Raw genomic sequence first — 15,352 nt, forward strand, 5'->3', positions numbered from 1 at the left:
ATTTTGTTGACCCTTTTGTTCCCTTTTTTTGGCTTTCGTTCTCCATCTCGCCATCTCCACACCAACCGTTCGACTTTTATTCTTTGTCTATTTCTTGCCGACATGCTTTCCACTTTATCCCTCTATACGTACATAAGCATTTAACTCCCTCTTCATCTGCCCCTCTCCCCCCCATGCCGCCGCCTCCCTCCTTGGCTCGCTCCATCTCTGTGCTCTGCAGTAAAACTGGTGCATTGAGGCAGCAGGAAATGGGGACTAGAGACAATAGAATGGAGGGAATTGTAGAGGGAGTCTGTGATGCTCTCTTCTCAAACCCAAGCATGTTGAGGCAATATAAGCAGGCTACTTTCAAAATCCTTTTATATGGGATATACACACATAAAAATCCATATTCATGGAATTGATTTTTCAAGCATCTCCTGGAATATAAACCTTGGAATTGTAGTCACTATGAGACCAGGATTTGAATAAAAACTGTTAGTACAGAAACCCTTTGTTTAAGTTTGATGCCTGTGCTGAAAGATGTGCACATCTGCTCTGTGGCTCGTGTGCGTTAGCTTGCTGTTCAGCACCTCTCTAAGCTGCTATCAGTGCTTCGTTGATGTGCAAGACAGTCTTCGCCTGTGTTGGGGTCACGTTTTGACTGAATACAATGTTAGAAATATTGACACCTGCTTCAAGAAGCTGGACCGGATATTCAACTACCACGAGGGAGTAATTGAAGCTGGAAGAGTAGGTGCGGAAAACTATCTTTTATTATTATTTTCTTATAATGTTTTAGAGTTTTTTCTTCAAGGCAAATGTAATAAAATGCATTCGAATAGTAATTCAGCTCGAAAAAACAATTAGTGATAGCATGTGTAGGTGTATACAGTGAAAAAGTTGATTTATACCTGTCTGATATTTGTCCTTTTTCAAGGTGAAGGCTATGAGAAACAGCTGAAAGAAATTCTGAATGCAGAGATTCTGCCCATGGTAGAAGAGTTTGACAAAAAGCAGAATAAGGGTAGCTAAACACCTGCTCTGATAGACACATAACCGCACAAATAAATGAGTCTTTAGAGCGTCAGAATTGTTAAGTAAGGTCAGAAATGGATGGGGGGGGGGGGTTAGAAATGAAAAATTTCAAAATGATGCCCTGAAGCACACAATTCACCAGGATGTGTTGAGCCAAATATTTCTGTCTTCCTCCTCCTCCTCCTCCTTTCCATCCATCAGACACGGTGTATGAGGAAAGGTTGCAGACAGCAGCAGACAATTTCATCGCAGCTGCCTTCAAACTGCCTAGAGGTGAGACATGGTCTCTTTCCCTTTTCCTTCATCTTTTCATCTAAGGCCCACATTAGGTCATTACAGCTCCCTCTGATCTCTGTACTCGCTCTGTAATAAGATAGTTAGGTTATTACAGCCTTTCAAATATTTTGGAGAATAAAGGAAGCCGTCAGGTTGAACTGATTCATACTGGTTGGCACTAAATCATCTGTTCTAAATAAAATTCTTTTTAAATTGAGTATAATCATACTAATACTAAAGTTAACTATCTTTGTTTTCGCAGTCTCTGGATGTTTCCCTCCATGCGGTTAGTGTCTTTATTTATTTGTGTGTCTTCAATATCATTTCAATTTTTAGAAATATAATATCTTAATCCATTTATCAGTATTAGTTTCATGCACCCATCAGGTTTCCAGAGTGCAGGTGCCGTGTACAATTGTATTACATGCCAGTATGACTCCTGCCAATTCCCTCTTGACTGTCCAGGTAAGCATTGCTAATCTGTCCAACATATTGGATACCGTTACATCACAGTTTTTTTTTTACATAAAAGGTGCACTAATCCAGACTTGACACATTCTTACATAACTATATTTTCACCTTTATAAGCATCCACTCTTGATCCTTAAAATGCTTTGCTTTTGATCCTTGAAATGCTCTTAGCAGAAAGTCGGGATTTGAAAAAGAGACCAAGGCAAGGTTTTATTTCCACACATTATATCTTTTGCACAGAACCCCCAAGGTACTCTTTAAGTCCTTGGCTTCTTTATGCAAGGTGACAGTTGACTCCCACACGCGATGGTGTTCGTATCAACCCTGTACAGCACAGCCACTGTTTAGCATATCATCACTTTTACTCCACTCCTCAGAGACTGGGCTTAAGTATTATCATTAAGGAGGGCTCAGACTGCAAGAGCTGCCCCCCTGTGAATGTTATCAGTAGTGTGTGTGTGTGTGTGTGTGTGTGTGTGTGTGTGTGTGTGTGTGTGCCTGTGTGCATGTGGGTGGCTATATGTTTATTTCAGTTAAAGAAATTAAAGTAACAGAGAACAGCAGGAGCCAAATGTGGTGCGACGTGCCATTTCACTTACCAACCGATATCGAGGTGATCTGGAGGTTTGCTGAAGAGGTATGCTTGGTGTATGGTGAACCACTGCAATGCCTTTAAAGGGATAGTTAATTTTGGGAAATACAGATGTTGGCTTTGTTGCCAAGAGTTAGATAAGAAAATTCATGCCACTATCATGTCTGTCAAATGAAGCTGAAGCAGTTTTCTTAGGTAAGCATAAAGTCTGGAGGCAGGAGGAAACAGCTAGACGGACTTAGACTAAAAAAATAAAAAATCTGCCAACCAGTAACAGGGTTTGTACAGAATGTGACTCCACTTGTCAAATATTTATTAGTGTGTGTTTATTGGCTCATGGGTTCCCTCTCTCGGTTAATCCTGTTGTTACTTCTCAGGTTGTTGAGTTCATAAATGTAGCAAATTTATATCAAAATGTCTTCTGTATGAACACCTTGGTGTTGTGATTCTCTGAGATGCAACAACAAAGCATGATGAGTGGATGCAAAACATTTCACAGTGCTAAACTGGTCATATATCATAAAATAACACGCTCTGTAAACAAGCTGGCTAATCTTGTACTAAAATAACTTGTTGATCTTTTATGTAAGTGCTGTGTCTTAGCCAATCGTAGTAAGCCACCTATATGGCAGACTAGTACATGAAATATGTTCCTTCCCAGACAATATATGGAGCACAGAACACACAACACAGGGTCTCATTTCTTTAATTTCTAAAAACAACTAGTTGTGGTTTTATGGGAGTTTTATAAGGAACTATTTATTTGCTACGTGCAGTGACTTACCTGAAATCTTTGTGCCAGGCAACCAGCAGGGACTGCAGGAATTCACTGCAAAGAAATATTCTAGCTCATAACTCTCAATAAAACCACAAAATTGCCATTTTTAAACTTAAGTTTTTGTGTGGTTTAAACAAACAAGATCTAACAGGTTAATTAGTAAGCTTTAGAGGTGCTGGTAGGTGGATTTTTGTTACCTTTGGAAAAAAAGCTAGGCTAGCTGTTTCCCCCCTTTTTAAGTCTTATGATATGTGTAGCTAACTGGATGCTGACTGCTTGTATCAGTGTGAAAGTGGCATCAATCTCTTCATCTAGCTTTTGGCAAGGAAATTAAAAAGCAAACTATTCCTTTAACAGTACTTTTTTCGGTCTTTGCATCTGTGCAGATCAGCATACATGATTGCTGTCATCATAAGAATTTCTTCCTGGACAGGTGAAAACCCAGCAGGTGGATCAGTTTAAAGAAGTGACCGCGGGGGTGGATCCGCTCTATTCCATCCCTTCAGCCAGATTGCAACATCAGGGTACCTACCAGTGTGAAATCTACTCGGGCCAGCGCTCCATTGTCAGACTATACTATTATCTCACAGGTAGCAAGATAAACCACTTTTAGGAGAAAGATTTGGAAATTGTGATTGATACCAATCAATGGGATTATATTATACCGTGACACAAAATAAATATACAAAAAAGCATTTGTGTTGATAATTTTAATGTTTGAAGGAATGTAGAAAAAAATATATCTGATTGATATATTTTGACCATTATTTTTGGTTGATGAAATACAGTGTGTTTTCTATGGGTACAATTTTATTTTATTTACATCATTAGATATAAATAAATGTCTTATGTCTTGTGAGATAATGGATACAACAGATGAATAATATTTACTCAAAATATTAACTTCTTTAAAAGTAATTACATGAATTGGAGACTGTATATATATACCAGTATATATAAAATATACTATATGCCGGTATATGTATATATAAATATATGAAATGCTTGAAAATGTCTTTTCTTTTTCTTTGTATAAGCTGGATAATGCCCTTTAAGGACAGTTCTGGCCTCCACGTTGTCCATTAATTCCTGATAATGGACACCTTGGTGGGCATTATCCCTTAAATACACATATATATGCATATTCATACAGAGGCATGTAATGTAAGCATGTATGTATGAGTACATTTGTATCTCCTGATTAAAACCTTTTCAAATATATTTGCACTAAGATTTCTTAGGAAACTATGTAACTTCAGAACAGTGATTTTACTTTCGTACTCTCCCTGTTCCTTCACCATTATCTTTTACTTTGTGTCCTTAATGTAAGTTCAAATGCTCCCCTCTATTCTTTCTCTTCATCTCTTTCTCTCTCTCAGTGACCCCCCAGGTTGTGGCAGGCCACACAGAGCTTCAGGAGATATTCGACCTGTCTCTGCTCCCAGGAGGGCGGTTACTCCCTGCGCTTGGTGGTCCTCCCCACTCCCTCCTCCCCCTCCCCTCACCACCGCTTCTCATCGCCTGTTTAACTGCTTTGCTTCTGCTGCTATTCCTTTCCCTGGGGTAAAACAAACCTATTATTTGCACAATATGAGATGTGAACAGCAAAGAAACTTATATTATAAATGCACTCCTTTCCTGTGAATTCAAGGCGCCTGTAGCCAAGGCATATTCAGTATATCAGCTGCTATCATATCTCCCCACTTTTCTTCTTTTTTTTTTTTTACTATTGCAGGACTCTGTATTGGTCATCAATACCAGAGCAAACAAGTTACGCTGAACAAGCAGATGAAGATTTAGGATTCTGAGAGTTGGGAAGATGCATGTAGTGCATTAAAGGAATTTCATTAATCCTCTGGTTTTCTACAGCGTTACGTCATAGCTTACAGTAAGCCTGTGTGTGACTCCTTCCACCACTGGAGGGCAGGATGCACATCTTTATCAGCGGTATCAGTCTACACTGTGCTCTATGCAACAACCATTTATTCTCATTTGTGCCAGCCAGTGATGGAAAGTATAGGTTTGCTCTCTTACTTTAAGTACAATTTTTAGGTACCTTGCTTTGACTTATTTTAATTTTATGGAACTTTATACTTCTACTCAAGAGAGAAATATTGTAATTTTTATTCCACTACATCCTGTGACAGCTATAGTTACTTCTTACTTTGCATATTTAGACATGATATACAAAACATATGAAGAGCTTATAAAATATGAAGCAGCATGTAGAATAAACTGCCAACAGTATATTATGCAGCAGTATAGATATGCTGCATCACAATTCAGTTAAAGGACAATTCCGGCGCAAAATGAACCTGGGGTTAATAACACATGTGTACCGAGTTGGTCTGTTCTCTGGGATATGTTTTCATGCTAATCGACCCGTGACCAGTTTTAGCACAAACCACTAATTAGCTTATAACGCTAGTCGACGGGGCACCGAGTAACGTGAAAAGAAATTGCTTTTTATACCACTAACAAGACTCAAAATAGCACCACACTTACACGGTAGCATAATGAGGGTCCCTATGTATAAACCGAAGCATTGAGAACTTTGAAAGTGCACAGACAGTTTATTAAAAAGATAGTTTAGAACAACAGTAGCGTTCGCATATACAGGCGGGCGCCATCTTGGGAAAACAGTCAGGGGTTAGGTCATTCATGCAGATCAATGATCAAGACTTACAGCTGGCGATGTGAACTAAAACAAACGTAATTTGCTCAATATATCAGAAATAAAAGCACCGATGTAAAACACGACTTGTCTATTGTACTTACTCAGCGGATAACTGTCCATCTGGTCCCTCCGGTATGAGTCGCTGCGGCGTGTGTTGCGGCATTGACTACCGGTAGCTCTCTCGCTCTCTCGTAGCCTTTCACGGAGCTCCCGCCGCTCTTTGTCTGTGCTTTCTTCCGGCAACAACGTTTCACGCAAGATTCACTTCACATCTCCGTGGAAACGTTGTTGCCGGAAGAAAGCACTGAGCGCAACAGAGACTAGTGCTTCCACAGGATACACACTAAAGAGATGGCGGATTATTCAACTGAATTTGAAGACATCAATAACGAACCCTTTCAGTTTGATGGACGTCCTTATCTTTTCGAGCCGGAATATACAGACGAAGAGCTGTGGGAGCTCTGTGAAAGGGCTACGAGAGAGAGAGAATTGCGCCGGAATTGTCCTTTAAGCCATAAGCAATAATGATATTATCATTCTCTAAATAAATCTAACACTCTAAAAGGAACCATTTTGCATTATGACACTTAAACTTCTGATGGTTCATAACTTATCAAAAGTATTATAGTAAAGTAAGTATTCGTTATGCAGTAACCCTTTTTAGAGCCTTAGGTTTACAACCCTTCTGTATTTTTATGTTATAAGGTTGCTGCTTTTACTTAAGTAAATGGTCTATATACTTCCACTAATTGATTAAATAAAGATTAAATGAAATGCTGTGTTTAGTTTTCCACAATAAATGTGAAAATATCAGTTGTCCCATTACTATTACATTTGAAATTATCCTCAAAACAAATGTAGTTTTAGTTTTAACAACACTACGTGGATAATGTTACTTTTGTTTATCACCACCAAGAGTGTGTCAGTTCTTTTCTATGGCTGTCCTTGTACTGATATTTACTGTAAGGGGGGGGGCTAAAGAAGGGTTTGGTGACTGCTTTGACAGCTCTGGAGGACAGAGGAGTAATGTTATAGAGCTAAAATGAACTGATCTGGTGGGGCAATAACATTGATGATGCTGGGTTATATTATATGCTGTTGGGCTCCGGTATGGGTAAAGGGTTACAAAGGTATCGAGCACAGTGAAAGACTGCTTTGTATACAGGAAGGGTGTAGTGCATTTTGGCAGGAGGTGTGTGGAAATATCATAATGGAAGGACACCAGTAGTAGAAGAAGTGAGAGACAATGAGTGAACATCAAGCCTTCAGTCAGAACAACAAGCAGAGCTGTGATGAAACGGGAGGATGAGGTGAAACTTAGGTGAGGATTGTGGACTAGGTTGCACTTTTAATTTAACCTGAATAAATAGTGCTGGCTTATGGACCAAAGTCAAATTTCAAAGAAGACTACAATGTAAAAAAAAACATCTGATGGCCTGTGTGTGCGGATTCAGCTGGCAGAAACGGTCAAGCCCACAGGTGACCACAAGGAGGAAGCAACACTGCACCTCATGGCAGAAAGCATGAGAAGATGAAGATCAATCATACTGTACACTGACACTGACTCTGCATTGAACTTTACTGTTACATTTACAGTGTGTCACATCAGGGCTGTTTGGTTGCTAAAACGAAAGACACATTGCCCCAAAACAAATCTGAATCACATGAGAGGATGGGGAAGTACTTGCAAAGATGATTTTTACTAAAAGTGTGATCCTGTAGTCATACTGGGTTTTTTTGTTTTTTTCTAACATTAGTTCTTAGATTGAACCCTTCAAAGGCCAATGCCTCGCCCAAACCCCTCTGATGTCAGGGTCTGCCTTTGTGGTCTGAGTGATTGGCAAAAGTCATTAAGCATTAGATAACAGGTTCTACTTGCCCTTTTGTACTCTGATCAGTGACCTGAAAACACTTCTTAAGGTGGAAAAATGGCACAAAAATATCACTGTAAACCTTTTGTGACTCCAAAAGGCAACAAGTACTTTGTTTAGTGATTGTATACTTTGCTTCCCCTTCAGAAAAGGAGTGACAGGCTAAACCTGGTTGCTACAGGTCAGTCTGACTTACACTCACAAACTCATGTAGTACACAGGATCACATTTATTCACAAAGACAAGTTCATAATCAACATCTGGAATCCGAGAAGTGGCAAAAGTCACTGAAAGGTTATCAGATAAATCAAAAGAAAAGGTGAGTACATAAACAAATAATACAAAAATATATATTTCCCTTTTCTTTACATTTTCTTTCTATCAGTTGAAAAAATGAATAATAATTGTATATTACTCTCACAAATCATTTTTCTACATTTTCCATTTTCATTGTTGCACTGACATTTACATGATACTACTACTACAGAAGAAGAACACACAGAATACTAAATTCATACAAATGGAACAGTCTAAGTCTAATATCGTATTTATTGTAGCGCTGTTGGATAGTATTGCATTACACTGTACAGAGGTTTATTGTTCATCATTAAAGCCTCATATAGATAACATGCAGAGATAAGATACAGTGCTCGTTAACTTTTACAGAGGAGTGATAGAAATCCATGGAAACTTTACAAACTGGCATGGGATATACACAGCCCAGGACAGTAGGGCCCTGCAGAGGCTGATTGAAACCACCCAGAACATCACTGGTACCCTGTTCAGCCTGTTCAGCCAGCTACCATCTGGTAAACGACACAGAAGTGCACTCCATCATGTAAAATCATTTAAGTCTTTAGTTTTTTCTTTATTCACCTATTTACTGTATTTGATTTTCTGAGTTTAGCATACGTTCAATCAAGCCTATCTTTATGCTCATTTATTCAACACAACTCTCTCTCTGCAGTTGTCATTAATCAGCTGACTATGGGCGTTCACTCTTCATTGCTGCCAAACTTTGAATCTATTCTCCTGTCATTTCAGTGTGAAGTCTTTGTGACCCTCCTCCTCTCCATTCGCCTCCAGTTCATCACCTCCAGTGCCCAGTCTGCTCCTCGTCACATCCAGATCTTCAGTCGTTCTCTTCATCCCTTCACCAGCACTAGTGTCCATCAGGGGGCTTTCATTTTCAATATGATGATTATTCTGCTCAGTCACACCTTATCTCCATGTCTTTGAAGTTGCAAAGTAAAATTTAGCTTCACTTAAAAGTGAAAGTCAGTCAGTAAGTCCCAAAAGAGGGAAGGGAACAGCGTGTTTAAAACTTAAACACATTAATAACCAGCAAATTAGTCAAAGTAAACAATCATCTTACTGACAAATGCTCTGATACAAAGTGTTTGACTTTTTTATTAATAGTCACATGGTTGCTAAGAACCTCCTGTTTTATTCTGATAACCGCAGGGAAACAGACTGTTACTGTGGTTGGTGGTTCCAGGTACAAGAAGGAGATATTGGACAACTCAGGCACAGTCTGCTCTTTTGTGCATCACCTCACACCAATACCAGACTTCTGCTGGGAACCACAGCACCCAAGCTGGAAGACCATGTGATGAAGAATCCAAAATATGTACCAGACAAAGCTGTATCTGGGATTTTGACCATCCACTCAACATGTTGGTTGTTAATAATGTTTGTAGTTGAGAATCAAAGTAACAACACTGTAGCATTATACAGTACATGATGTAACACAGATTGAATCTGAGTTTCTGATGTTAAATGATACAAAAATATATATTTCCCTTTTCTTTCCATTTTCTTTCTATCTGTTCAAAAATGAATAATAATTGTATATTACTCTCACAAATCATTTCTCTACATTTTCCATTTTCATTGTTGCATTTACACAATACTACTACTACAGAAGAATAACACACAGAATACTAAATTAAATACAAATGGAACAGTCTAAGTTTAATATAGTAGTTATTGTAGCGCTGTTGGATAGTATTGCATTACACTGTACAAAGGTTTATGGTCAGGACTGGGAGTATGGCTATGTGTTTGAGTAAACACTTTACACATTTTGTGACAGAAATATAACTTCTAATGTGCTCTAAAAATAACAGGTTCTGTCTTTTCTTTTTGTTCATCATTAAAGCCTCATATAGATAACATGCAGAGATAAGATACAGTGCTCATTAACTTTTACAGAGGAGTGATAGAAATCCATAGAAACGTCACAAACTGGCATGAGATATACACAGCCCAGGACAGTAGGGCCCTGCAGAGGCTGATTGAAACCACCCAGAACATCACTGGTACCCTTTTCAGCTACCATCTGGTAAACGACACAGAAGTGCACTCCATCATGTAAAATCATTTTAGTTTTTAGTTTAGTTTTTTCTTTATTATCCTATTTACTGTATTTGATTTTTTGAGTTTAGCATATGTTCAATCAAGCCTATCTTTATGCTCATTTATTCAACACAACTCTCTCTCTGCAGTTGTCATTAATCAGCTGACTATGGGCGTTCACTCTTCATTGCTGCCAAACTTTGAATCTATTCTCCTGTCATTTCAGTGTGAAGTCTTTGTGACCCTCCTCCTCTTCATTCGCCAGTCACACCTTATCTCCATGTCTTTGAAGTTGCAAAGTAAAATTTTGCTTCACTTAAAAGTGAGATCACATGGACAACAGTCAGTAAGATCCAAAAGAGGGAAGGGAACAGCGTGTTTAAAACTTAAGCACATTAATAACCAGCAAATTAGTCAAAGTAAACAATCATGTTACTGACAAATGCTCTGATACAAAGTGTTTGACTTTCTTATTAATAGTCACATGGTTGCTAAGAACCTCCTGTTTTATTCTGATAACCGCAGAGCAACAGACTGTTACTGTGGTTGGTGGTTCCAGGTACAAGAAGGAGATATTGGACAACTCAGGCACAGTCTGCTCTTTTGTGCATCACCTCACACCAATACCAGACTTCTGCTGGGAACCACAGCACCCAAGCTGGAAGACCATGTGATGAAGAATCCAAAATATGTACCAGACAAAGCTGTATCTGGGATTTTGACCGGCCGCTCAACATGTTGGTTGTTAATAATGTTTGTAGTTGAGAATCAAAGTAACAACACTGTAGCATTATACAGTACATTATGTAACACAGATTGAATCTGAGTTTCTCTTTTCAACTCATTTTGCATGTTAACCTTCAAATTATTATCTTGACTTGTGATAACGTTAGAAACTCTATGCTCTTTGTTGACCTCTGCAACTGTGAGAGGTCACTGACATGATTACCACACTAATACTTTATCAATGCAGGTCTGTTCTAGGTTCCACCATTGATGGGCATATTAATAATAGAATTACTAAAAGCCATTACACCTTAAGACAATGTCTGAGTGTTTGTTCTTTGTGTTTCAGAATCAGTATCAGAATCAGGAATACTATAATAATCCCATGGGTAAATTATTATTATTTAATTATTTTCCTTTCATTGTTTCATTTTGGGGATAAGTATTTATGTTAATAACTCATATTTTATGCTTCAATAGTCCTTGTTTGCAACAAAAAGATGTTGGAAACAAAAAAAGCTGAATTCATTCTAATTTATTTAATTTATCTACATATTTAAATAAATTACCTGACAACAAAACTTTTTAAAAATTATTTTAATATATTAGAATCTTTCCTTTACCTCTGACTTCCAAATCTTCTCTAATAGTCCTACTCCCTAAGTCACTACAGGGGGTTTATGTTTTTGAGAACCCTGTTTTGTATCAGATGAAACTAGATGAAGAGTATGACATTTTTACATTGTTAGAATCTGTTTTCCTATAAAATAGTTAAAATAGCTAAAATTACAGTTCTGCTGACCATTTGAGAAACCCGCAGTAAGTCTCCCCAAATGAATGATGTCTTTCCGGTGGAGAAAACACAATATGAGGACTGACTGGGATGTGCGAATCTTATAAAGCACTCAGAGAGTTTCTAAATATAGTCAGACATGACTCAACACTTAACTTGTCATTTAATGGGCAGATTGCTTGTGTTTTTTCCCACTAGGCTGCTCATTTCCAAGGCAACCAATGATGCATTGTGACAAGCCTTTACAGCAGGAAATGTAAACTATATGGATGTGAAATGTTATGTGTTTGTATTTTTGTTTTACTCTGGATTATATTAGCCCTCTAGGCCCTAGCTGCTTCTAGACTTTTAGTCTTTCATGTGTTTTCCCTCTTTTGGACCCCAACTCACTCTCCCTATCTAAATGGTTAATAGGCAACTGAGAGGAGTGCCCGTGAGGTTGAAAGAATCATTATGGTTTTACGTCAAAAAAACTCCTTCAGCAGATCTCACTGTTGACAGAGCCATAAATATCTCCTTTCTTTCAGAATCTTTTATGTGTAAAAGGTGTAACTTTGAGCTGCTTGAGGCTTTCATTCTTGTTTATATTATACAAGCATCATAATTCTAGGAAGCAATCACTTAAGACTACTTTTTCCAATGTATCATAATGTACACACTGTAAATTAACTGTTGTAGAAAATGCCATTATTATGTCATTGTAACTCATCAGTTTTTTTCACCTGAATTGGGCTTTATCAAATATTTGTGACAGCTTCATTGTTGCCCAGTTGGGTTTCTGTGCCTCGTTCATTTCTAAGACAGAAATTATCTGATTTAGATCTCAGAGATATAACTGCTCCATTTTTAAAGAGATTTTTAAAGTTGCCTGACTAGTTTAAAGATGACATTATATTATTTATTTGTATTCTTTATTAGTTAGACATTACCAGAGGTTAATATATAATAATAATGTCATCTCATCTCATTTAAAAATGACACATTCACTCCAAAGGGGGCAAACTTCATAATGTCTTAAATATATTTAATTCAATTAATTTTAGACACTCAAACAATTTTTACAAAACTATGGTGATAATGACTAAAAGATGCTCATTGTCATGACGTTCCAGGCGTGAGAAATTACTGTGACAAGCCCAAGGGGGAACTGCAGTTAAGAGCAGCGTGACATTTTGCGGGAAAGTTGTGGGCTCTGATTGGTGTCCACTGGTATGCAGTATCAAATTATGTGTTTTTGCGCAAGTTCCTGTAAATGATGGCAGCTCCACCAGTATGAGTGTGCATGCTGCAGCTGACCCTGAGATCGTCAGATGAAAGCTGTCTCTGCAGCATGGGGGAACACCCTCAACTTAATTTGTCCAAATACTGAGTGCCAAAAATAACAGAATGATCTAAGAGGGTTCTCCATTTTTATTCTGTATATTGGTTCATTCTCTCATTTCAACCCATTTGGATTTCTTTTTCTTTCTTTTTTGCAGTACAGAAATTAGTAAAAGGATAATGATAAAATGTACACCATAAATCTAAAGTGGAAAACACTGGATTGGTAATGGCAACCACAAGCCACACCAACAAAAGAGTGAAAACAAACTTGTTTTATTGTGTTTATTGTGTTAATGATAAATTGTCATAACCCTTATAGTACTCATTTCCTCTTATCTACCACAGCATTGACAATATTTAAATCTTGACATGTAATCTTGTATTTATTATGAAGTATTAAGTCATATAACCACCATGGTGGTTTCACATGTTTTCACATGGAGGAGCTTCTGCAGTTTGAGATTCAACCCATCCTCCTGTAAATCACAGCTTCCTCTGAGACAACATGAGCTTCTCAGATAGAACGAGACCAAAAAGAGTCTGGTGCTGGAGGTGGTCTCTTCTCCTTCCGATTTGTAACAGATCTAACGTGCACCCCAACATGTGTGCCAGCTGTTCCTCTTTCCTGAAGTCAGGGAGGGAGGCCCAGACAGGGCGGGGGAGGACAGGCTAATTGAAAACAGACATGAGAGGAAGTGATGTTTGGCTTCGTCAGACTTTTGGTTTGCTCCTAAAAAAAATTATTTTTCCATTTCGCTCTATTCCCTGACTCATTAAGGCTCTGTAACTGTAGTGTTTTGTAGTAAATCACATCAGAGCTTTAAGATGCACATTGTCTGCTTTACAGCCTGGACAGAATATCCATGATGATCCAGATGTGTTGCTATTAGAGACCAAACACTGGGTATCAGTGTGAGATATGATGAGTAATGTCGAAACTGCTCTTGAGGAAATCAAGACACCTTTACTCATGTGAAAGAATATATTTGTCTGCCAAACTACAGTTTTTAACCACCATCATAAGCTTTGACTCACTGCCTATCTGACAGACAGTCAGACAGTTAGTGTCTTGTGTGTTGTATGAGAAGTGTTTCCTCATGATGCCATTGGTCTTGTGGTGATCTGGTCAAGGTCTACTGTAAAAAACACATAAAACATGGCAGAGTTCATGGAAGGAGACCTGTGCTGGCTGTAGATAAAAACAGCTCATTCTAAGGTAACGAAAAACACAACAATTTATTGTATTTTCAGATTATTGTATATATTATTGTATACTAATGAAAATCATACTTGTGAATATTATATTCCATTTCTGCCAGTAGAATCTCCTTATTGTTGCACACTGGACCTTTAAGAAAAGTATTTAGTATTCTTGCCTTATACAAAAAGGTCAAGTCCTATTTGGCTTATGGTTGTGCTCACTCTTTTGATAAAACATTTTTTTTACACAAATCAGCTTATGTTTTACATAATAAATGTACAATTTCAGCTGTAAAGTCTACTCCACCTCCAGAGGATCGGCTGTCATCAGTATCCACACAGAGTGAATATGACTAAAACTGCTGGGCCTGATAACATCACTGGTACTAAAAACATGTGCCAATCATCTCGTTAATGTCATTACTGACCTTTTTAACATATAACTGTCACAGGAGAGTGTTCCCACTGGCTTCCAGACAGCGTCCCTTAAGTATAGTCCAAACAACTACCGCATTGTGACACTCATCCCAATTCTGATTAACTGCTTTGACAAACTGGTTCTCCAGCACATAAAGAATAACATCCCTGCCAGCCTGGACCCCCACCAGTTTGCCTTCAGAACCAGCAGATCCACAGAGGAAATGAAAAACAATCCGGGCCAGAGCATCCCCCGACATAGAGACAACTCTGTTTGTATATGACACCACCGTCATTGGCCCGTAACAATGAAGAGACTTCATATTGGGAGGAAATCAACAATCTTTTAGAGTGTATCATAGGGAGTTGCCTTGGGGGGGCTGTTGGTGGTATAGGGGTTCTAATATTGTTGCCTTCCTAAGGATGTAGAGACTTTGTTTCTGTTTCCATTGCTGGGTAGTGAAAATGGAAAAAGAAAAAAAAAATATGATGTGAATATATATATATATATTGTAAATGTTTCAATAAAAAATTGATCACAAAAAAAAAACAATCTTTTAGAGTGGTACACAGAAAACAGTCAGCAAAACCAAGGAGCTGATTGTTGATTTTAGGAAAATAGAGGCCAAACATCTCAAAGAACCTGTCATGGTCATCTCACATCTCCACCCTGGATAAGAAAGCATGCATAGAAAACACAGTATTTCTTAGGGAAACCTAAAAAAGCAACATTCCTGTGACAAGTTCCAACTTTTACAGAGGAGGGGCACCCTGATAGCTCACCTGTTAGAGCTGGTGCCCCATGTACCAAGGCTGAGCCCCTGTTGCAGCAACCAAGGGTTTGAATCATTCG

General features: G+C 38.2%; 1 protein-coding gene and 1 long non-coding RNA gene across 3 annotated transcripts; both read left to right on the forward strand.

The window, feature by feature from the left end:
- Positions 1 to 255: 255 nt before the first annotated feature.
- spaca6 (sperm acrosome associated 6) lies at positions 256 to 5,894 on the forward strand. Of its 2 annotated transcripts, XM_051405621.1 has the most exons (9): positions 256 to 736; positions 920 to 1,006; positions 1,219 to 1,290; positions 1,556 to 1,579; positions 1,681 to 1,758; positions 2,298 to 2,401; positions 3,568 to 3,724; positions 4,514 to 4,697; positions 4,870 to 5,894. In XM_051405621.1, exons 1-9 carry the CDS (start codon positions 523 to 525, stop codon positions 4,940 to 4,942), a joined length of 993 nt encoding a protein of 330 aa, XP_051261581.1. In that variant the 5' UTR covers positions 256 to 522; the 3' UTR covers positions 4,943 to 5,894. The 2 variants fall into 2 exon arrangements, with proteins under 2 accessions (XP_051261581.1, XP_051261582.1); XM_051405622.1 differs by lacking the exon at positions 920 to 1,006.
- Positions 5,895 to 7,381: 1,487 nt separating this feature from the next.
- Positions 7,382 to 9,549, forward strand: LOC127366593 (uncharacterized). The gene is made up of 2 exons (XR_007885337.1): positions 7,382 to 8,001; positions 8,727 to 9,549. It is a non-coding gene; the product is annotated as an uncharacterized LOC127366593 (long non-coding RNA).
- Positions 9,550 to 15,352: the final 5,803 nt, after the last annotated feature.

This window comes from Dicentrarchus labrax, unplaced genomic scaffold (genome assembly GCF_905237075.1).
Source record: "Dicentrarchus labrax unplaced genomic scaffold, dlabrax2021, whole genome shotgun sequence".
Taxonomy (NCBI): domain Eukaryota; kingdom Metazoa; phylum Chordata; class Actinopteri; family Moronidae; genus Dicentrarchus; species Dicentrarchus labrax.